This window comes from Canariomyces notabilis (assembly GCF_033297395.1).
Source record: "Canariomyces notabilis strain CBS 508.74 unplaced genomic scaffold N656scaffold_50, whole genome shotgun sequence".
Classification (NCBI taxonomy): domain Eukaryota; kingdom Fungi; phylum Ascomycota; class Sordariomycetes; order Sordariales; family Chaetomiaceae; genus Canariomyces; species Canariomyces notabilis.
The window spans coordinates 34,006-55,340 of NW_027041872.1; the positions used below are offsets into that span (position 1 = coordinate 34,006).

The 21,335-nt window shown below is 55.7% G+C and overlaps 8 protein-coding genes and 1 non-coding gene across 9 annotated transcripts; 5 read left to right on the top strand and 4 right to left on the bottom strand.

Annotated features, from left to right (window-relative positions):
- Window positions 1-634: 634 nt before the first annotated feature.
- On the top strand, window positions 635-1,204 carry N656DRAFT_802952 (uncharacterized protein; the record flags this gene model as incomplete). Its single annotated transcript, XM_064818305.1, has 2 exons — window positions 635-854; window positions 984-1,204. The coding sequence occupies 2 exons, from the start codon at window positions 635-637 to the stop codon at window positions 1,202-1,204; spliced, it is 441 nt and encodes a 146-aa protein (XP_064664706.1).
- Window positions 1,205-2,995: 1,791 nt separating this feature from the next.
- N656DRAFT_793399 (carbohydrate esterase family 4 protein) lies at window positions 2,996-3,904 on the top strand (the record flags this gene model as incomplete). Its single annotated transcript, XM_064817162.1, has 3 exons — window positions 2,996-3,318; window positions 3,393-3,760; window positions 3,828-3,904. 3 exons carry the CDS (start codon window positions 2,996-2,998, stop codon window positions 3,902-3,904), a joined length of 768 nt encoding a protein of 255 aa, XP_064664707.1.
- A 292-nt stretch (window positions 3,905-4,196) lies between these two features.
- N656DRAFT_720741 (SET domain-containing protein) lies at window positions 4,197-5,579 on the bottom strand (the record flags this gene model as incomplete). Its single annotated transcript, XM_064812463.1, has 1 exon — window positions 4,197-5,579. One exon carries the CDS (start codon window positions 5,577-5,579, stop codon window positions 4,197-4,199), a length of 1,383 nt encoding a protein of 460 aa, XP_064664708.1.
- Window positions 5,580-6,296: 717 nt separating this feature from the next.
- On the top strand, window positions 6,297-8,204 carry N656DRAFT_720728 (MSF membrane transporter; the record flags this gene model as incomplete). The annotated part of the gene is made up of 2 exons (XM_064812461.1): window positions 6,297-7,200; window positions 7,267-8,204. 2 exons carry the CDS (start codon window positions 6,297-6,299, stop codon window positions 8,202-8,204), a joined length of 1,842 nt encoding a protein of 613 aa, XP_064664709.1.
- A 156-nt stretch (window positions 8,205-8,360) lies between these two features.
- N656DRAFT_558711 (uncharacterized protein) lies at window positions 8,361-9,090 on the top strand. Its single transcript, XM_064810080.1, has one exon. It carries the CDS (start codon window positions 8,518-8,520, stop codon window positions 8,989-8,991), a length of 474 nt encoding a protein of 157 aa, XP_064664710.1. The 5' UTR covers window positions 8,361-8,517; the 3' UTR covers window positions 8,992-9,090.
- A 268-nt stretch (window positions 9,091-9,358) lies between these two features.
- N656DRAFT_785646 (NAD(P)-binding protein) lies at window positions 9,359-10,858 on the top strand (the record flags this gene model as incomplete). The annotated part of the gene is made up of 1 exon (XM_064816433.1): window positions 9,359-10,858. Exon 1 carries the CDS (start codon window positions 9,844-9,846, stop codon window positions 10,855-10,857), a length of 1,014 nt encoding a protein of 337 aa, XP_064664711.1. The 5' UTR covers window positions 9,359-9,843.
- Window positions 10,859-11,083: 225 nt separating this feature from the next.
- On the bottom strand, window positions 11,084-11,171 carry N656DRAFT_t154. Its single transcript has one exon. It is a non-coding gene; the product is annotated as a tRNA-Tyr (tRNA).
- On the bottom strand, window positions 11,137-13,066 carry N656DRAFT_558662 (alpha/beta-hydrolase). The gene is made up of 3 exons (XM_064810079.1): window positions 12,888-13,066; window positions 12,433-12,810; window positions 11,137-12,365 (listed from the first exon to the last, which is right to left on the bottom strand). Exons 2-3 carry the CDS (start codon window positions 12,681-12,683, stop codon window positions 11,417-11,419), a joined length of 1,200 nt encoding a protein of 399 aa, XP_064664712.1. The 5' UTR covers window positions 12,684-12,810; window positions 12,888-13,066; the 3' UTR covers window positions 11,137-11,416.
- Window positions 13,067-14,991: 1,925 nt separating this feature from the next.
- On the bottom strand, window positions 14,992-18,498 carry N656DRAFT_558573 (SAPS-domain-containing protein). Its single transcript, XM_064810078.1, has 2 exons — window positions 17,710-18,498; window positions 14,992-17,651 (listed from the first exon to the last, which is right to left on the bottom strand). The coding sequence occupies exons 1-2, from the start codon at window positions 18,376-18,378 to the stop codon at window positions 15,258-15,260; spliced, it is 3,063 nt and encodes a 1,020-aa protein (XP_064664713.1). The 5' UTR covers window positions 18,379-18,498; the 3' UTR covers window positions 14,992-15,257.
- Between the last annotated feature and the right edge of the window lie 2,837 nt (window positions 18,499-21,335).

Genomic DNA, 21,335 nt, shown 5'->3' on the forward strand with positions numbered 1-21,335 from the left:
AAATCGTTACACAGAAACCCGAATGGATATCTCATGACCATCTAGCAAGAGGATACGCTACTGCGCCGAGACAAACATGAACAAACCGCGATGAGGGTCCGGCGAGAACATTGGATACATGCTGTGCAACACTCCGATCATTTCATATTGAGAAGCAGCATCTTGATGAATTGCTTACTATCCAGGCTAGGACTTGTACATTCGGCTTGCCTAGAAGCGTGTTGACTACATGTATGCAGACAAACTTGCTCTCTCACCTGCGTCCTGGGCATGTATGCGACCTCGTACGAATGCAATCCATCCATCTGTTCATGGATGATGACGATGATTGTCTACTACCTACTCATACTCTGTTCGGGGAAAATTCATCCCATTCTTACCATCACCATCATGATGTCGCTGAAGGCCAGACGATTCACCCGCCCTTCCCGAGAACGACGAAGCGAGGAGAGCAACTGGAAGGGCGCACATAACGCCAGGCTTGAAGTACACCGGCTTCAGGTTGAGTACTCCTTGACGGACATATAAGGAAGGAACACGTCCACCTCGAGTATGTGTTTGAGTCTCATATCCATCAAGACGAGTCAAGCAGAAAAGACCAAACCAGACATCAGTACTCAACCCAACTGCGAATATGCGCCTCATGAAGCTTGTCCTTGCCTTTGCGGCCCTCGCCGCTGCGCTGCCTTCCGAGAACGTAAAGGAAAATGGCTTCGAAGTGAAACTTCGCGAGCCCGAGCCTGGCCCTAAGCCTGAGCCTCACAAAGATGACGTGCCCATTCTCGATGCCAGAATCGACGCCCATGAGAAGGAGGGCCGCACCGTCAACCTCTCGCCGCGCAACAACCGCGAGGGTAAGTCGCCGATCACCACCAACACCAATACCATGGTCCCTTGTCCAACCCCAGCTTGAATCTATTATCTCTCCACACCCCTGGCCTTTGGCTGTGCGTCTGACTTTCATAACACTTCCTCCTGTTCAGGTCTCCTCCCTCGTCAGTGCAATTCCCATAGCACCTGCCCCTGCGACAGCCGCGCGCGGGGCCTCTGGTGCGGCTACTGCACCAGTCCCTTGGACGCCATATACGAATGCCGGAGCGGCGATTGTCTGAACTGGGTCTACCAGTGCGGTGCTGGGGGTGCCTGCTGCACCTACGGCTACCGTATTAGCTGTGCTAACCGCCAGGGACCCTGCGGTTCCTAAGGTTCAGGTTCTTTCGGGAATGGGATGGATATGGGTTGTGAGGATGGATGGATCTATGCCTGCCCAGCCCTGGTACTACCAAGCTCAGGTCTGATGATGCCGTACAGTACATGTACACCGGGTCAATGGGGCAGGTTTTACCCCGCTTGGCTTTCTCATGTCTTGCTTTTCCAGTCACTCTTTGAGTTTGTTGGAAACGATGCTGTGGATGGCCAGAGACAGGGGCATGCTTATTGTCTCACAGTCTCTACCTACACACTCGCACACAAGTGATGAAGGGACATGGTGGTGATTGACTTCGTAACACTCTTTGAAAAATCCTGTTAGCTCATAATAGCCACTAAAGTGCCGCCTCAATAGCACAAGCAAAAGGCTGCCCAACATACTATCCCACCCATTGAATCAGTCAGGTGATTTGCTTGCTACACCTTCAGAGATGCTTGGTGACGACCATTTTCCCATATTGCCCACTGTCCTAATTGCCATTCCTACCTTCAATTACCTACATGCCACCCAAAGGTGGTACAACGATCCCAATTGATGATCATGGTTACTTTGGATGCTGACTGCATACATGTATATGCACAATACATACTTCTGTCTTTAGCCACACACCACATGTAGAGGATCATGGAACACGAATAACAGCCTCGCGTTTGGCTGTCGTATCTGTGGTAAGTCTTGGCCCTTTCTAACTCATAGTAAGATCGGGCAGATTAAGCAGGCTGGTGTTGTACGCGTCCAGCATATGGCCATCTGATTCATGATCAAGGTACCTAAGTTTGTGTAACCGACCGAAGGAGTACGCGGAGAGGACCCAGGTGTACGTCAAGGACGTTGAGCAAACACTAGTCTAGTAATCTCAAGTGGTCTGCCAATCCGAAGAGCAGGAGAGAGAACTGCAGCTGCACCATCAGGGCCCTTGATGACTTGACTGGATCCAATATGATCATGCACCCTGGAAAATGAGTGTTTCTGAAAGGACTTAGAATCACAGCAGGGACTCTAGGTACATGGCAATATTACAGCTAACTTGAACTGAAAGGTCACTGAGAATCCCAAGTCCAGTTACCGGCCCGTAGGCGCAAGAGTTCCGGCGCGTTCGTCTGGCCCTCGGTGCTCAGGGGCAAATCCATTCTCGTCCCTACCTACTCTCGTTAGGCTTGAACCTCTGATCTACCTACCTTAGGTGTAGTGGAGCACTTGTACTTGCTTCAAGTGAAGCCCAACTTGAAACAAGCTAGACATAACCGAGTTTTCCTCGTCTTCGATGTCGTCTGAGAATGAAACAGACAGCTCGGATTCCATCGATGCACACTCCATACACATCTCAATGTACAGGCAACCTAGAAAACTATCTCATATGATTCCATCGGCAGCACTAGTATCAAGGAACTGGGCACGAGTTTCCTCTCTGCGCAGGGCATTCTTGTGAGCGGCTAAATACCAGCTCTCCACCCGGAACTTAGATCGCCTTGCCCGTAGCCACCCCCTATTTACCCAGCAGCCCTTCAGCTTTATCTCCTCCACTTTCATGCCTGCTTGGCACCGGCTACCCCAGATTTTGGCACCATTTTTTCATTATCGGCTGGCCCTTCGTGGACCGTCGTTTAATATCGCCTCCTAGCCGCGGGTTTTGACTCCAGTCTGCTCCCCACATGACCTGGTAAAATCGGCGGAACGGAGACGCAGGGGTCATGGCATATATGAAGAGCAGGCGTGAAGAACTGCCGCTGTTTTTGTAGACTCTGATGGTATCAGGAGCCCGGTGGTAGATCAGTTGCAACCAAGATGCTCGCAAACAATCTTGCCGCCGGCGTAGTGCTGCTGGTTTCGAGCGCCGCGGCGCTCCCAACCATGAGCCCGCTCGAGTACGTCAAGCGGGCTGTGAGCCCAGGCGTGATCATTCAAAAATGCACCAACCCCGGGATGCTCGCTCTCGCGTACGACGACGGTCCCTACACGTACACGTCGCAGCTTGTCGACATCCTCGACAAGGGGGGTGCCAAAGGCACCTTCTTCTGGACGGGCACTCTGTACGGATGCATCTACAACCAGGCCAACGCCGTCAAGAAGGCTTTTGCCTCGGGCCATCAGGTGGCATCGCACTCATGGTGGGCAGTTCCAACTTCACCGCCGTCCGCGCTCCTAACAGATGGGCCGCCACTTACACGAGAGATGAATGCAGGTCCCACCAGCGCATGGGGAGCATGAACGCCAACCAGATTCGCACCGAGATGACGCGGGTCGAGGATGCGCTCGTCAACCTGGTGGGCGTCAAGCCGGCGTACATGCGGCCCCCCTACCTGGACACGGGCGGCCAGTTCCTGTCGACCATGAAGTCGATGAACTACAAGGTCATCACCAACGACATTGACTCGGGCGACTGGAACAACCGCTCTCCGCAGCAGAGCCAGCAGGAGTTTCAGCGGGCCGGTGCCGGCGGCATGGGCCACATCCCGCTGATGCACGAGGTCTACCCGGGAACCGTCAACACGCTGACGCCGTGGTTGATCAACTGGGCTAAGCAGAATAACCTGAAGCTGGTTACTGTTGGTGAGCTTGTCCTGGCTTCAGGCCTTACCCCGTAGCAGACTTGACTAACGGAGCATTACCTATACAGCGGAGTGCTTAGGCGACGCCCAAGGCATGTACCAGCCCGGAAACTTCACACCGACCACCGGTCCATTCAGGTGCTAGATGGAGTCACGCCAAAGCAGCCGACTGAGCATGAGTTGGTAGTGGTGTGCGTAAGGCAGCTTCACGTTAGCAGACGTCGTGGAATCAATACTGTCGTGGTCCAGAACGTAAAACGTCCTTGGCAAGCTGAGTGTGCTCCAACTATACCCGTGGTAGTATCCTAGTTGGGAGGATGCAAAAAAGGAAGTTCCCGATTCGAGGCAGAAGAAAAAACGGATGACATGATTCGAAATTGTGGGGGTAAACCCAACAGGCACCCTGAATTTGTAATCCAAGGCAGTCCCAGTACGCGTCATACGCCGAGTGCCTCCAGCGCAGCAAGCAGCACCTCCTCGCACTGATCCCGATATTCGACGGCAAGCTGCTGGTTTCGGTTTTCGGGCAGCAAATCGCTTTCAGCTTCGCATATCTGAGCCTCCTTGAGCCGCTGATAGTCATATTGCAGCTTCCCGCCCAAGGCAGCCTTGATTTTCTGAACCAGCGGTCCAAGCCCGGCCGGCAGCCCACCCTCGCCGCTTGATAGCCAGTCAGTCATTGCTTGCTTGTCGTCCGGCGTCGCGAGCACCGACGAAAGGTCATCCACAAGGGCCGGCTCGAAGTGGCCGAAGTCCGGCAAGGCAGAAATCTGGCTCCCGGGAGAGGTCAACAACCTTGCCCGGCCCACCAGGGAGCTGGGGTGCTTCATCGGCCGCAAGGAGATCAGAAAGTCCTTTGGTTTCTCGCCCGGCACGTCTCCGTCCTGCTGCGGCCTCTTCCTGACGTGGACGTAATCATTATGGAGCTGCTCCGTTGCCGGGAGTATGAAGCCGTATCCCAAGAGCAGTTCGCTGTTGGATTTTAGGCCGTAATTGTTGAAGACCTGCTCGCCCGGTTGGTAGGCGTCATGGCACACGAGCCGGCAGCAGTTCGGATCGGAAGCAACGTCCCATGTGTACTTTGCTGTCATTGAGTGATTGGCAATGTCAAACAGAGGTTGCAGGAGGGAAAAGTCATCAAGCTCGCAGCCGGCTGGCAACAGTGTCGTTAGATGCTCCCTGACCGCATGAGAGAGGACGAGTGAGGGCCGGAAACTGCGGCTGGTAAAGATACAAAAGGCCCATTTGTACAGCATTTGGGTGTAGTCTTGCCAGTTTGGGAAATCACCGTCCCGCAGCACTTTTCTTGCTTGCTTGAACTCGCGTTTGACATTTTCTTGGATTTCTTGGATGGCGATGTGGGCGTTTGTTCCCTCGAGGAAGTCAATGTCATCCTCGGGCCAGAACGGCGGTAGTGCCCAGGCGGTCAAGTGCTCAGGCTGTGGCAGTGTAGCGATGTAGGGCCACCAAAAAGAGCTCTTGCCCCGGAGGTACTCCTTGATCAAGAAGAAGCGGCCAATGACATGTGGAGGGATTGAGGACATGAATCGGGGCGGGAATGCGGCAGTTTGTTCGGACAAGGATGAGGAAAGGCCGACGGGGCCTCCAATCAGAGCGTTCAGGAATGAGAGGGTTGTGGTTACGGGGCAAGTAACAGCCGTGAAGCCAGGTTCAAGTCCATCGCCGAAGGATTCCTTGACGCGAAGTGAGAATTTGGTGACATTGTCTTGATAAATCTCTAGGGATGGATGCAGTGCAGCGCCGTGGGCCTGAGACCAGCCTACCAGCGTGTGAAAGCGTTGTTGGTCGGATTCTTTCATGATAGGCTCGTGTTGATGAACTCAAGGAAACATGGCGGGGATGAGCGAGATTGAATCGGAAAATTTGTTTTGGGAGGAGGATGAGTCAGCGACTGCCCCTGCCGATCTCGAGCTCAAGGTTGATTGTAGGAAGGAACAAAGGACTGGATGGACTTTGTGCTCATACTGCAGCAGTGCATGGATTCGGATCACCAAACACATCATCCTCCAACCACATTTCAGATCCTCTTCTACAACAACGTTTTTCCAAAACTTCGCCTTGGTTCCTCCGCGCGACACTGCCGTCTTGGCGGTATCGGCCCCGGACCCACATGGACCTAGCAACTGACCCGCAACCGGCGCCTGCCGATCCGAGTTGCCGGGAATAACAGAACGCGGTGTTCGAAAATCTTGCAACCGGTTCCAACCAATGTTGTTGGCGTCATCCCGCTTAATAAGAGATCAGGAATTCTTTTGGCCTTAGCAAAAGCAGATCTTAGCGCAGTTCTTAAACGTCCGAGTCTGCAGCCCTCCCGAAGTGCCGTCGCCGGACTAAAGGTCCTGTGGACAGTTATAGTGTGAATTATGACGTCTTGACAGAGCGGCCTCGATGCAACGGTGGTAGTTAGACCACAAAATCGTCTCCACAACAACGAGCAACATAAAAGAAGACTGACCCCCAAACGTTGCAGCCACCAACATGCCAGGGGCCCATGAGCGTCCAACTATCCTTTCAGAATGGCGGAAGAGAAGGATCCCGCACAAACCGGGACAGCCCCCGATAGCCTCCCACACGCCGTCCATTCGCATAGCAGCAGCAGTCAGGCCTCGGAAGGAGGAAACCTTGACTCGACATCAAACGACGGCACCTCTGCCGACACCGACGTCGACTCCGAGTATGATGGCCACCGCCCCACGCGCTCCGAGATAATACGCCGAACACGAACCCAGAGCCGGCGCCGGACAAGCAGCAGCGCAACCACCACCCGAACCACGACCGACTCAGATTCCCTCGCCCGGCCCCTCTCACGGCGCTCAACCATTATCCTCTCCACCCTCCGCTCGCGGCCAACCGCCGGTGGTGGTGGTGGCTCTGGTGGTGGGCCGTACACCTTCACCCACCCACTCTCGCACGTGCAGACGACTCCCGACCAGCTCGTGGACTTCGACTCTCCGTCAGACCCGTACAAACCCATCAACTGGCCGCTGCGGGAAAAGGTGATCACGACGCTGCTGTACGGGCTGGTGACCATGTCAGCGACGTGGGCGTCGTCGTGCTACTCCCCCGGGACGGCGCAGATCGCGGCCGAGTTCGCCGTCTCGCCCCAGGTCGCCATCCTCGGCACCTCGCTGTACATGGCCGGCTTCGGCATCGGTCCGCTGCTCTGGGCGCCCCTGAGCGAAGTCTATGGTCGCCGCCTGGCTGTTTTTGCTCCTATGTTCGTGGCTATCTGCTTCAGTTTTGGTAGCGCCACGGCAAAGGATTTCCAGACGCTCATGCTCACGCGGTTTTTTGGCGCGCTGTTTGCCAGCGCCCCCGTTACCAACACGGGAGGTGTGCTGGGGGATCTGTACGGTCCCGCCCAGAGGGGCATTGCCATGGCCGGGTATGCCATGGCTGTGGTGGGTGGGCCGGCGTTGGGTAGGCTTCGTTATCTTTTGCTTCCTGTTCTGAGTGATGCCGTTTCTGACGATCATGGTGGCATAGGGCCGATTGTTTCTGCTGCTCTGGTGGCCGCGCCGGGACTCGGCTGGCGGTGGACCGAGTATGTTGCGGGTATGCTGCAGGGCGGTGTGCTTACCCTCGCTGTGGCTCTGATCGACGAGACGTATCCGCCCAAACTGCTCGTCTACAAGGCCCGTCGTTTGCGCGTTGAAACCGGCAACTGGGCTCTCCACGCCAAGTTTGAGGAGTGGGATGTGAGTGTCGCTGAGCTGGCGCGCAAGTTTCTTGTCCGCCCCGTGCAGATGCTCTGCACCCCGATCTGCTTCCTCGTCGCCCTGTATGCAAGCTTTTGCTATGGCATTTTGTACATGCAGCTTGGTTCGATTCCAATCATATTCGGCGAGGTGCGGGGATGGGATGACGTGAAGGCTACTCTGCCCTTCCTGTGCATCTTTATCGGTGCTATCCTCGGTTGTGGTTTAAACGTGTATAACCAGCTGCTCTACAATCAGGTCTACCGCGCCGCAGGACGGAGAGCCGTCCCCGAAAGGCGGCTTCCACCGATGATGATCGGTTCGGTTCTGTTTGCTGGTGGCCAGTTTTTGTGCGGTTGGACTGCAAAGCCGGATATTCACTGGGTCGTACCCTGTCTAGGGCTGGTCATGCTCGGCTGTGGGTTCTTTACTATCTTTCAGGCCGCCTTGAATTATCTGGTCGACACCTTCACCTCGTACGCCGCCTCGGCCGTGGCCGCCAACACCTTCCTGAGGTCGTGCTTTGCCTGCGCGTTCCCGCTCGTGGTTGGACCTATGTATCACAATCTCGGGGTCGGGCCAGGCTCGTCGATCCCCGCAGGGTTTGCGTCGCTTTTGATCCCGGTGCCATTTGTGTTTTTCAAGTATGGGAAGAGGATTAGGGCAAGGTCCAAGTGGTCAAAAGCGTCGGTGCACGAGGGCGTCAAGGGGAAACGTGGTACTTAAACGGCTCATCTATACTGTTCTGGTATTTATCATGGCGAGTCAAGCATAATGATCATTGGCCATCGCTATATGCTATTAGGTACACGCCTGTCGAACATTGTTGCCGGCACGTATATCTGATACAGCTTGCAGGTTTATGGTGGCTACCGCCGATGGGAAGGAAGTGGAAGCCTTCAGGTTGCGTGTCAAATCGACAGGCCGCGAAGTCATCCACAGGAAGAGGACAGGAAGAGGACATGAAGCATCGGTCTATAAGGTACGTAACCCATATTGAACAAGTATAAAAGTGTATGGACTTCTAGGTTTTTCTGCCATGGGCCAGGTACATCCATTTAACTTTCCGAACACTCCAGATCGAGCATCGCACCGCACGCAGCGTGGCTGTTCAGAAGCATTCTTATACTATACCCCCTATATTAACTCAGGTATACGAGCACTCGGCTCCAACCTCAACATTACATTCACCTTTTCATCAACGAACGGACTAGCTATGGCCCCTCGATACAGCAAAGCCGTGGTCGTCGAGACCTTGAAGCAAATCAGGAATGATTTCAACCGCCTTCTCCACCGGCGCGGCGTCAGGAATTGTGCAGACCTCGAACGGGTGGTGCGACGCATGCGGAACCAAGTGGCCCGGGAACTCGAAAGGGAACGAGATCATCCAGCTGATGGAGACTTCAACCCGTGGATCGAGTGGTGCGATAAGCCAAGCAGGCGGTGGGCTAGAATTGGGAGCCTACTTCATCAGGGGGTAGACCCGCAGACCATTGCGGACGCCTACCTGTAGACGAGTTCAGGGCATCACTTTATCATTTGCCAGATTTTGTGTCGGGAATCCGGGTAGGTTAGACCCCAGAGCAGACACCATGTGGCATGTACTCCGTAATGTGTTAGGATTTAGGAGTTCACGACTTCGGGAGGGCATACCGACCCTACAGACTTATTGAGTCCCTAGGTAGATAAAGAACCTGCGTAGTATTCCCCAATGTGCATGCGTTGTAGAGTTTCATATCTCTTTTCAGACGGTATCTCATTGAAGAAGTTTAGCAGTAGGTACGAGGTATCTTCGTCGTCAAATCCAGACGTGGTTCAACGCCTAAAAGTGCTTAGTGGAGCACTGGAGAACTGTGGTGTGGGACTCCGAACCCACCAATGCTTACCTCAGCGACCTGCCCCTATTTCTGCCAGTCCATTGATCGTAGATTTTTACTCCTTTTCAGTAGCTCTTCAATGCACTATGTTTCGCGCAATCTTGTGCCTCCACCTTCCTTCAACCCCTCGGAAGGAACAAATACCTGCAAAGGTCCAGCTAGCGGGCATTTGATGGTCGCTCGGGACAATTAGGGCCCCGGCCCGGGGCATTCTCAACCAATAGGAGCCGAGAGAAGGACGATGATACGCCTCGATGGGTAGTTACAGGCAGTTTTCATCCCCCTTTCAAGGAGACTTTTTTTCTCTATAGAATATGATTCACTAGAAAGACTGGCAAGCGCTGTAACATAGTAGAAAACGGACTAGGAGTATATAATAACAGGCTTCGTACCAGATTTGCAACCTCAACAACCTCAAACTCACCGTCTCCTCGCCAAACGAAGAATCCAGCACAGTCGAACCCGAAGTGCTGGAAGAGCGATAAGAAATGGGCCTTGCCTCAGCCCTTTACAACTCCGTCCGCGGCGGCGTCAGCTTCAACCCAGCAACCGACATCCCTCCGCTTAATGGCAAAGTGATTCTCGTCACCGGGGGCAACAGCGGCCTTGGCAAGAGCGCCATCAAGTACCTCGTGCAGAAATCGCCGGCGTGCATCTGGTTGGCCTCGCGTGACGCATCTCGAGCCCAGGCCGCCATCGACGAGATCGTTTCCCAAGTCCCTTCAGCCAGCACGGTCATCAAGCCCCTGTCCCTTGACCTGGCCTCGTTTGCCTCCATCAAATCCGCGGCCCGGCAGGTCCTGGCCGAGTCCGACCGCCTCGACATCCTGATGCTCAACGCGGGCATCATGGCCACGCCAGCGGACACCACCAAGGAGGGCTACGAAATCCAGTTCGGCACCAACCACGTCGGCCACGCCCTGCTCACCAAGTTGCTCCTCCCTTTACTCCTCAAAACCACCACTCTGCAACAGCAGGAGCAGCAAAAACCGGACGTCCGCGTGGTGGTGGTCTCCTCGGCGGCTCACCGAAATGCCCCCGCATGCGGAATCGTGTTTGACACGCTGCGAACGCCGCAGACGGAGCTATGGGCCTGGGCGCGCTACGGGCAGAGCAAGTTGGCCAACATCCTCTTCGCCAAGGAGCTCGCGCGGCGGTACCCGCACCCGCAGCTGACCGTCGTGGCCGTGCACCCGGGCGTGGTCAACAGCAATCTGGCCGGGCCCTTGTCGGAGCAATACCGCGCCGCGCGGCTGGCCATCGGCGTCGCCGGCCGCATCTTCTTCTCGTCGACCGATGTGGGCGCCAAGAACCAGCTATGGGCGGCGACCGCTCTGGAAGGTGTGCAGAGCGGAGAGTATTACCACCCGGTTGGGGTGACCGGGTGGGCGAGTGACTTGGCTGTGGACGATGGGCTGGCGCGGAAGTTGTGGGATTGGACGGAGAAGGAGTTGGATGGGGAGAGTATTTTAAAATTTTGGATTTTAGAGGAGGTGGGTTGATACCTAAGTTGACATGCTGTGCTGGGGGTTATGTAATCAAGCAGTGAGCGCGCAATGTGCATGCGGTGCTGAATGCCGTTTTGGATTTCTGAGACGAATGCCACAACTACAACTACCTTAGGTAATGCAACTAAAATAACTGAGGAAGCACCGGTTAAATCAGAGAGGTCTTGAAGGGCGAAAAATGGAGGAAAAGGATAGGTATGAACAATGGAAAAAAATAAAGTCCCCTCGACCGGAATCGAGCCGGTGACCTTTCGGTATCAATAAATTCCTTTACAGCCGAACGTGATAGCCAACTACACCACAAGGGGCTTAAATTGTTGCTCTGAAGTAAAAGAACTGGTCCTATGAGCTACCCCTTCCTTGTCGCCGTAACCCGCCTCTATGCTCTGACCATGGTAACTTAACTACGCCATGGACGATGAGAATGCCTAGAACTGCCAAACTTCGAGAATCCCAAGGAGACAGCAAGAATGCATCTACCAGAATGGGGTACAATACCTGATCGAGACGGACCTCTCCGCACTCCCCGAGATACGTTAGCTCAGGGACGGCCTCAGACCCGCCAGACCACGTCCTTCAACCACCTCGCCAGCTCCGCCGTATACGCCTCCGTTTTGCGCACGGCATCCTCAGTAGCGTCCTTCCCACCCACAACCCGTCTGATGTGCGGGTTATCAAACCCGTGCAGCACGTCCGGCACAAGCAGCCACTTGACTCCACCGCCGTCCCACGTCTCCTCAAAAGCGAACCTCTCGTCTTGCAACTCCAACAGCTTCTCCGCTGCAACCTCCTCCCTCCCGCACACCCGCCATCGCACATCCTCGCTCTCCCGACCCGGCACCACCCTTTTACTGCTCCTAGACAACCGACATGCGACCCGCCAACTCTCGTGCGCAAGCATGTCCAGCTCGGCCGCGACGAGCGCCACATAGGGCGGTAAATCCTCCCGCGCGCGAAAATGCGCGGGACTGAGCAGCGGATCACGCAGGTCCTGGCCGTAGGGGATGTAACCCCAATCAAACGCAGGCGCGAGGCCGATCAGGGGGTCAGTTCCGTCGCTGCGCGGGGGCGGGAGGGACGGTTTCCAGGGCCGGTTGCGGGGTTTCTCCTCGGGGGGAACGCTCAGGTCCAGGCAGCCATAGACGCTCACGGCGGCGCGGAGGAGAGGCCGAACTCCGGGCCGCTGGCTGACGGACAGTGCGAGGTTGCCGCCCGCCGAGAACCCCAGCAGAGCGGTCCGGGCGCGGTCGGTCGGCAACGAGTCGTCGGCCAGCGCGGCCAGCAGCAGCGCCTCGACGTCGTGCGGCGCCGTCGGGAAGGGGTAGACAGGTGCTTTCGAGTAGTTCAGGCTTACGACGAGCACATCGTGTGTGTCGGCAAACGCGCGGTTCCACTCGTCGTCCTCGCGGCTCGAGCCGATGCAGAAGCCGCCGCCGTGGATGGTGAAGAGGGTGGGAAGGGTCGCGGGCGAGGTTTGGTCGTACGAAGAGGGGAAGAAGATGCTAATGGAGGGGTTTAGTCTGATTAGTGACAAGTGGGAGGAGCCTGGCGGGCGGCGGCTGTACTCACCGAACGGGAAGTGTTGGCCGGCATTCGTACGTCTTGAGAATGTCCGGACGTGCCTCCGGTGGGGAGAGGTATTCCTTCCACTCACGCAGCCAGTGGAAGGACGCAAGCACGCCCTTGAGGCCGTAGATGTAGCCCGCGAGCGAGATCTTGGAGAAGAGTGTCGGTTCCTGGCGCTTCAGGATGGTCCCTGCGTCCTGCCCGCTCTCGGCAGGGGTATCATCCCCGCGCGGGTCTGTAGTGGTGTTGGCCATTCCAGACCCAAGCGCCTACAGTCTATGCTAGTCTATCCCAGTATAGGGATGGCCAGGCTCAAAGCCAAATGGCAGCGGATGGTCGCTACGACCGGACCTTTGGCGTCGGGCGGTAATAGCGAACTATCTGCGGCAGGCTCTTGTGGTCAGATCAAGCGCTCGGTGGTGTGCAGGTGGAACGATTCGAGTCAGATTCGAACTCACCCTCAAGTAGACTGATACATACAGGAAGATCCAAATGGCATAGAGAGCGCGAGAGAGCATTTTGACAGCTTGCAGCTGCGGTGAGTGAGTCGGAAGCTACCAACGAGGGCGGTTACTTTTTCCCGGAGAAACAGGGTGCTCATTTGGCGGGCCACATACGTTCGTAGTGCCACGAGACCGATGGGGCCCTTCTCATGAAGCCACGTCTGCCGGTTGGGTGATGTGGTCGGGTACTGCCATATCGTGATGAGAAGGGACAGAGCAGCCAATTGCTGCCGATTTTGTGAGGATTGCAATGATGCACAGAGGGCGTAGAAAGTGCGTCCAGATTCAGATCGCGCCTTCCTTCTATGTATGTGCGGGGTTCACTGATTGCATATGCATTGCCAAGCCAACGCCCTTGGGACGGAGAACGCCGCAAGCAATTGAAATGCGGCTTCCCGATCTGGGGTGCCTCTTCGTAGTTCGTGGTGGTGGTCAACCGTGATGGGCTACCTAGGTACCTTCGAGGTGAGATGCGCGGGGACCTTTGTTCGTCGAAATGGTCGGCAACAAGACCTTGGTCGAGCAGTGAGGACAAGTGAAGCAGCTTCTCAGAAGCTCGCGCCAAACACGCCCTCAGACGCTAAACTCCGCTTGACCATGTCGACACTCGACAGAATGCAGCAAACATCAGCAGATATAAACACTAGTAGTAGCCCAACAACTAGAAATACATGCACGATCAGCCGTGCCTCCTCCCCTTCCCAGCCCCTATAAAACAGAACACCATCCCCATCCCACCCGCCAGTTACATTACGGTATCATTCATCTCATCCCATCCCAGAGGTGCCATGCGAGTCATTTCCCCAAGCCAACGCCGGTTGTGGCGTACCCCTCTACTAAACTCCAGCAGCCCTATGCACGATAATCTCCTCCCCGACATCCAGCTCATCCTCATCTGGATCTTCGATGCTAGTCCTCCTCTTTGCCTCCACAGCCCGATCGATTCTGCTGCCGTCTTCGCTGATCATGGCATCCTCCTCTTCCTTGCCAAGCTCCACCGGCTCCTCAGTAATCTCGACGGCCCCCGTCGCCGACCCCGCGGGACCTGCCCCAGCCTCATCCTCTCCTTTTCCTTTGGAGCCTCCAAACCCAGGGCTCGAGAATGGCCAAAGACCACTGAACGGACTCACACTGCTCTTGAGCGAGCCAGTAGGGGGGTGCACGGCGAGGGGCTTGACTAGTATCCTCTCCCTCGCGGGATCGATGCCGGACACAAACCCTCCCGTGGCGGGGGCGGAAGGGGCAGCAGATACCGCTTCGGGCATGGCAAAATCACCAAACTCCTCATCTTCCATATCGTCGTCATCTCCGCCACGCCCCCTACCATCGTCAGAATCATCACTGCTGTCATCTCTCCCATCCCCGAATTTCTCGGTCTCCGCCGCGTAATCGTCAGCGCTCCTCTTCCTGCTCGCACTTCGCACCATCCCTCTCCACCACGAGCTCATGTTCATTGTCGTGCTGTCGCCATCACCCCGCTCCACACTCTCACCGTCGTCGCTTCCAGAGCCGTTCTCGTCGTCTTCGTCCTCGTAATCTGCAAACGGATTCGGATTCCGCGGACGCTGATTGGCTGGAGGGGTATTAAGACCGCCCAATCTCGAGCCATCACCCGACGCGTCGGAGCTTCCCTCTGCCGCGCTGCTGCCATCGCCATTAGCCGCCGCCGCGGCAGCAGCAGCGTTGCGCTTATTCATCGCAAGGCGTGCGGCAAGCTGGAGGCGGGCTCGCGACGGGGGAATGTTGAGGGGCGGCGGCGGGGGAGGCGGAGGGGGAATGGACGGCGGGTTCATCGAGTTGGCCGAGGTGGCATTGAGAGGATCCGTGTAAGCTCGGAACTGAGCGCGAAGTTAGCCAAAGTCACGCAAGAGGATGGAGGATATAAGTAGGGATGATATATCCTAGAAACAGGGACGGCCACGATAGTGGAACTGGTCGACCTGGAGCGAGTGAATCCAGAAAACGAGTAGCCTCCTAGGCTGGTGTTCCCCAAGATGGGCAGCGCAGCCGCGGCGATGAATCTAGCCCGACGTTTCGGAAACGGCTCAAGAGTAAAGGAAAATCCCTCTTCGTTGGCGTGAAACACCTTGAAGAAGCATCCCCACTCCAACACCGACGCGAAGGGCGGATTCTGAAGACCTAGGCAGCTCAAGGCTATCGAGAAGCCGAGGCTACGAAAGGTACTCGCTTGGCAATCAAACGGGGACATGCTGTCTAGGGAAAGTGAGTGGTGGGGACTTCTAGGCCCTTGGCCCTTGGCCGAGCGTGCTTCTGAGATGGAAGCTTGATCCGCTACCGGAATTGGCCCGTCAACGTCGCGTCGCTTCAGGCGACATTGACGGAGCCGTAGCGTGGAAACCAGATCTCGTCCTCCTCTGAGTCCCATCCATCATAATCAAAGGAATGTTGGCCACAAACCTCATTAGCGACATCCTCCTCACTCTCCTGTTCCTCGTCGTCATCTTCGTCGCTGGAACTTCCGAAGCCGCTCAGAAGTGTCCCGCTACTGAGCCCGAACGAGCCAGGTCCACTGCCGCCAGGGCCCTCAGTCAGGTTTGAACCTCCATTCAGCCCAGCATCAGCGAGAGCGCTCGAGTTTCCTCCACTCCCAAGGCCGATGGAGCTCGGTCCGAAGATACCAGCGCCCATAAGACCGGCCACGTTGGCACGGTTGCTCATCGCAACTTCTGGCCGCACACCACCGAGGATGGCGTTATCTCGCTCGCGGGTTTCGGCAAGGGCACCGTCCACATAATTGCTCCACTCTTGCGCCATCACCTTTTCCAGCACCACCTCGCCAAGGATTTCAGGAGGATGGCGCTCGGTGAACTTGACGACCTCTTCGGCGATTAGAGTTAGGTGGCCCATATATCCTTGGCGCGTCTTTTTCTCGGCCTGAGACTTCTCGCTAGCCAATTGACCGTTGATGATCTGGTTGGTGATATCTGCAGCCTCAAAGAGACTAATAGCAAGGATCGGGTTGTAGCCGCGATCCATTGGGCCGTTGAAAACCTGTTGAACGATATCGTAGACGACGTTGTGCAGGAAGTTATTCCACGGATATTTAAAAAAGAAGGCGAGGATGGTAGGCACAACGCGATGCTCAACAAACTGCATCTTCAAGTAATCTCCCACGACGGGTTTTGGGATGGGCGCAGCGTCGCCTGTAGAACCTGTGACGTCGTCGATATGAGCGATAACGATGGAAGCGTCCCCTGTCTCATCGGTAGCCGGTACTCCCGTGGCGCCTGGTTGCACCTGCTCTGCGTCCGGTTCCGACGATTGCAACGATGCCTCAGTGCCTTTGGGAAGAGTAGATCGCTCCCCGGGTGATATCGCATCGACCTCCGCGGTTTCCCCAGACACAGCCGAGGATACTGTTGTGGCATTCTTTCCCGAGAATAGGGGCGCGGGAGTATCCTCGGGATGAGGGGAGAGCTCCTCGAACGACGGCGCCTTGTCCCCAAAAGGTGTTGCTAGGTGTTGATCCCCTTTTGGCGACTCAGGTTCGGCGGGAGCAGAGGCGAAAGTGGAATCGCCAACCGGTGCACTGGTGCTTAGCTCAGACCTGGATTCGGATTGTGACTGTCGTTGCTCGGAATTCTCTGGTCGGGCCTGCACACTTGCTAAGCTCAGAGTCAATTCTTCCAGTGTGTCCTGCGGTTTGTCTTTTTCTGAACTCTGGATCGTTTGTTCAGCCGGCTTTCCATTCCCAGTTGTATCATTCTCGGTTCGTGGCTTGTCGTCTTTGGTACGCGAGGGAATAATATCTACTGCCAAGTCGGCGACCTCGGGCCCGTGCTCATGAATACTTCGCTCCTCAACTTCTCGGACATTGAGTCTTGGCGAGCTCAGCGGTTCGTCGACGAAATCCTCATCCTCCTTGTCGAGGAGCGATGATGCTGGCAGGGGAGCGGGAGGATCGGGTAGCTCTAAAACTCCATGCGAGTTTTCTTCATCTGCAGCGCAGGAAACTTTTTCAAACCCATCGTCATCTGCCGAGATGTTCATAACCTCGAGCTTCCGCCCCTCGTCCGCGGTAGACAGGTTAGAAATTCGCATAGTAAGGTCTTCTGTGGAAGAGGGTGCCTCCTCGTGGACACTAACTGGCAGCAGTCGGCCCTCGGTTCTCAGACGCTGCCGTTGAGTATCGCGAGCAGCGATAAAGTCCTCGGCGCCAACCTCATTGAGCAGTGCCATGTTGCTGCAATGCAAGAGTTCGGCCATAAGCTCGCACGTCTTGAACCGGTCAAAACCCAGCGGCTCAATCTTTTCTCCAAAGGTTGAATCCAAACGTTCTTTTTGGGCAGGCGCGTTCATGATCAGGTTCATGAAGTCCGGGACGTGCTGAGCAAAGAGGCGGAGCAGGGTCCCGAGGTAAATAGGATCGCGGCTTGAGGGGGAGGCGGTCGGGTCAACGCCTTCCGGGTCGTAGTCGGAATTGTTCTTCCTGATGACCTCAATCACGATGCCCACACCGCACGTCAACGAATTGCCACCCCCGAGCATGAACTTGATGAGCTGCTCAACGCAAGGTTTCGAAACCAACTGCCGTGTCAGCTCGTTTGGCCCTATGCAAGTCTGCTCGTTCTGTGACGCGTTAGCCGAAACTGTGATGATAGCCTTGATAAAGTCCGCCGCGGATGTCTGCGTTGACCAGTTGTGCGAAGGCCCAAGGAAGGAAACCAGGGTCGGCATGACATCTTGGGTGTAAAGCCACTATAGACGAAGCCGCGGTCAGTTTTAGATCTCGTCAGTTATCCGGGTCACCGCTTGCCTCAACTATGCCCTGCCCAGCGTCGGTGCGTTCAAGGCTTATGATCTTGAGCAGAAGGTCCATGATCATTGGGCAATCCACGTGTTTCAGTATGTCGGCCACGGCGCCCTCCAGAGACTTGAGGAAAAGCAGCATTTCTTCCGTCTTCTTGTCAAAGAGAGACTCGTTGACTTTTGTAAAATAACTGGCTTGCAGAGGGTCGAGCGGGGCTGGACGCTTCAAGAAGTCCCAGAAGTTGCGCAGAAGCAGCTTGTTCTCCATCAGGGCTTCGTACATGGACCAATTGTCGGAGGAGAGAACCTCAGCCGCAACGAAGGCATACCGATTACGCTTCTTCTCGCTATCATCCTGACCTCCAGGATCGGTCGCCATCGAGCTGCTCCGCGACCTGGTGAACGGCAGCGCCAAGCCTCTGCCTTTCTCGTTCACCTCGTCGTCCTCGTCGTCGTCGGCTGCAGCGATAGGCGCCAGCTTCGGGGCGACTACATACTTGAGGAGTTGTTCAAGCACTTTGGGGTCACGGAGGTATTCAACGAGCTTCGCGTTGTGCTGCTTAAGCTCCTGAAGCAAGTCGCTTTCGTCGAGCAGCTCCTCGAGTTGGAAATCATCCCGCTCAAGGATATTGTCGATGGTGGAGACACTGGCGAGCGTGCCAAATCTCCAAAACATGCTGGGCGGCAGTCGATGATACCTATGTCACGGCGCCGGTAGGTTCGGGGTTGCAGGAGGGCGGGGTGTCGCGATTTCGGAGGGATTCGAGGAAGCGCATGCGTGGGTCGGAGATTACGATCCGTCTCGCGTGGCGCTCCGCGGAGCCGAAACGAAGCTCGAATTGTGTGGATGATGTTCTCTCTTCTTGTCCGGCAGTAACGCTAATGCTGGGATTGGCACGCAGCAACGGACGGGTATCTCAATGTCTAGTATCTGGGCCAAGCCGAAACAGTTAGTAAGGCGGTAGTGGGGGATATGGCATTTTGGAAGTGGGGTGTGGTCAGGGCGAGAAATGAACACAAAGCACGATCTCGCAGTGTATTGCAACAGGCGAAGCAGCACGCGTTGGCAACCCAGAGAGTCAGACCCAGACTGCCGGGTCAGGTTCGTGGCAGGATGCGTCAACCGGGTGCGAATTGTCCGCATCGGCTGCGGCGAGCTGTTCCTGGCCCGGATATGGATTTGGACGCCCACCAATGTGCCAATGCCGGCGTCGGGAGGGGGTGCCACGTACAGAAATTTCGTCGAATGCCAGTAATGTTACAAATAGTTACAACGTGGGTGAGCCTGGGACTGAATGGAAAGAAAGAGATGTCTATCGCCATCAGCGTCGCTGACGGGAGCGGAGACGCGGGGTCGTCGTTTGAAGCCGAATCGATGTGAAGCTCGATGAAGAAACGAGGTCCGGACACACGGGGTCGCCTCCCTCCTTTCTTGGGGCCTGTCACCTTCCGACAGCTGCCCAAGCTGACTGATCCCTCGTGGGTCCAGATGCGGGAAGCGCTGGGACCAACCACCAATCAGGCTAGCTTTAGACTGGATAAAGCAGAATTTATGTACAACTGGTTAGCAGGTATTCGTAACGTTCCTGTAGTCTCTCCATCCTGGCAACCCAACTTCAGGGGCAACTTCGTTCAGATTGACTAGTGATTTATTGGTAGTGTAGGGACAGTACTTGTATCGTTGATTCCTGGCATCCGTCCTGCTTCCATCTATTTAGTTTTTTCTTCCCTTGTTATCGTGTTTTCGTTCCTATCTTTCTCAGCCGAATCACCTCCCCCATCTTTCACCCCACAGTCTTAGGACATCAGAACGACTCATGTATGTAACCTACCGTTAGGTGCTCCCTATCGCCCCTTTATTGACCAGGTTGCACATGTCCTGTAAAAAACGGGAGCCAAAGTCGAGAGAGGTCTACATAGATATGTATGTACAGTACATACCTAGCACAGGTTCTTCTCAGACAATGGAGGGTCGAGCTTGCCAAGTCGTCGATCATTGTCCCGCCTTACACACCGTCCCAGGTCTGGCCACGTTTTTAACCCCAGCCTCACACGTGTGCTGCCGCAGCTAGCCGCGTGGAATTATGCCGAGATGCTCGTTTCACGACCAAAGAAACAGAGAAATTCGCGAGACTCGGCAGTGGCTGACTGCATCCTCCTCTTCATAGCTATTTCCGGATTTCCTACGTCCAAGAAGCTTCCACAAGTTCAGGTGCTTGAACGACTTTGTACAGGAGGATACTTGTTAATCCCCACGGGTAGCGACACCGACAGCCAGGTAACCACGAGGTTAGATCATGCCAGAGACTATCAGCTCTCATTTGCCTCCTATACTAGACAATGTATTGTACATGGAACAAAGTCTTGATCAAAGTCGGAAGCTGCTACACAAGGATGCTATTCAAGAATCATCGGTCCCACAGCAATTCCCTTCACCTCAGCCACCTCTCCATCCATCATCCCGTGCACGTAGCACTCGCCCATCGACCTCCACGTACCATTTTCGAGACCGCTCGTTCCATCATCATCATGCTTTCTCACAACAAGGGGCACGCACCCGCCCTCAGCAACTACGACCCAGTCACCGACCTGTGCCGCCTCAGGCCCAAGGCCCAATAGCTTCCGACTCCGGCTTGAGATGTCGTTCCCCTTCTGCTCGGGCAGGTCTTCGGTAACAAATACTCCTCTCCTCATCGTCTTCTCCCTGGCTGCTTTGGCATACGTCTCGGCTGACCGGTAGTTCCACGGCATCCCCCCAACGCCCGTAACAGCCTGCATAAGCCGCAGGTAAAAACACCTGTGATCATGGTGCAGGATCTCGGGGCTCTGCGCCCTGCCTCCTGATGCCCAGGGGGTGAATTCGATGTAGCCGGCTACGAGGCAGTGGAAGAAGGCTTTGACGACCGAGCCGTCGTTGCGGTACCGCTTCAGTGGGCGCGCCATGGTCTTGAACACGCCAAAAAGCTCCGCTGACGCTCTAGCATCGAAGATGTCAAAGTGCGCTGGCGTAAGAACTGGCGACAGCTGGGCGATGCGAGAGAGGCGCCATACATGCGGGAGCAGTAGAGTACGCGGCGTTGGGAAGCTTGGCAGTGTTATTGGTTGGTTCTTACGTGACGCAGAAGCAGCTGGGGCGGCATGGCTGCGGGGAGAACGTAGGGTCGGGGGTCGAGTGAAGTCGGCAAAGTCGGGCACCCACGACGGGAGGTCCTTGTTGGAAGAGGACTGTGAGTGGAAGACTTGCGATAGGACATCCAAGTCCCCGTCGGCACGGATCCGCTCCGTGGCAGTAGTATGGAAAAGGCTGGCCGCGCTGACGTTGTAGTCAGGCTTGATGTTGATGCTCCCCGGTTCTCCACCTCGTCCACATAGCCCGAGCAGCCCGATAACCTTGTCCCGGATGCCAGTGGCCTGCGTCGGGCGAGTAAGCTCCAGCAGCTTGAGCAGGTCGTTTCTAGTGTCATCTGCACGTCGGCGGCTTCGCTGCACCTGGTCCCGAACCGAGGCCATAGCCAGGCACCCATGTGTGGGGATGGCTGCGCTCTCTAGGAGACTGGGGAAGTGCTGATCACAAGCTATGGCGATGTTTATAACCTCCCCATATCCGTGAATATGGATGTAGTGGGCGGCGTT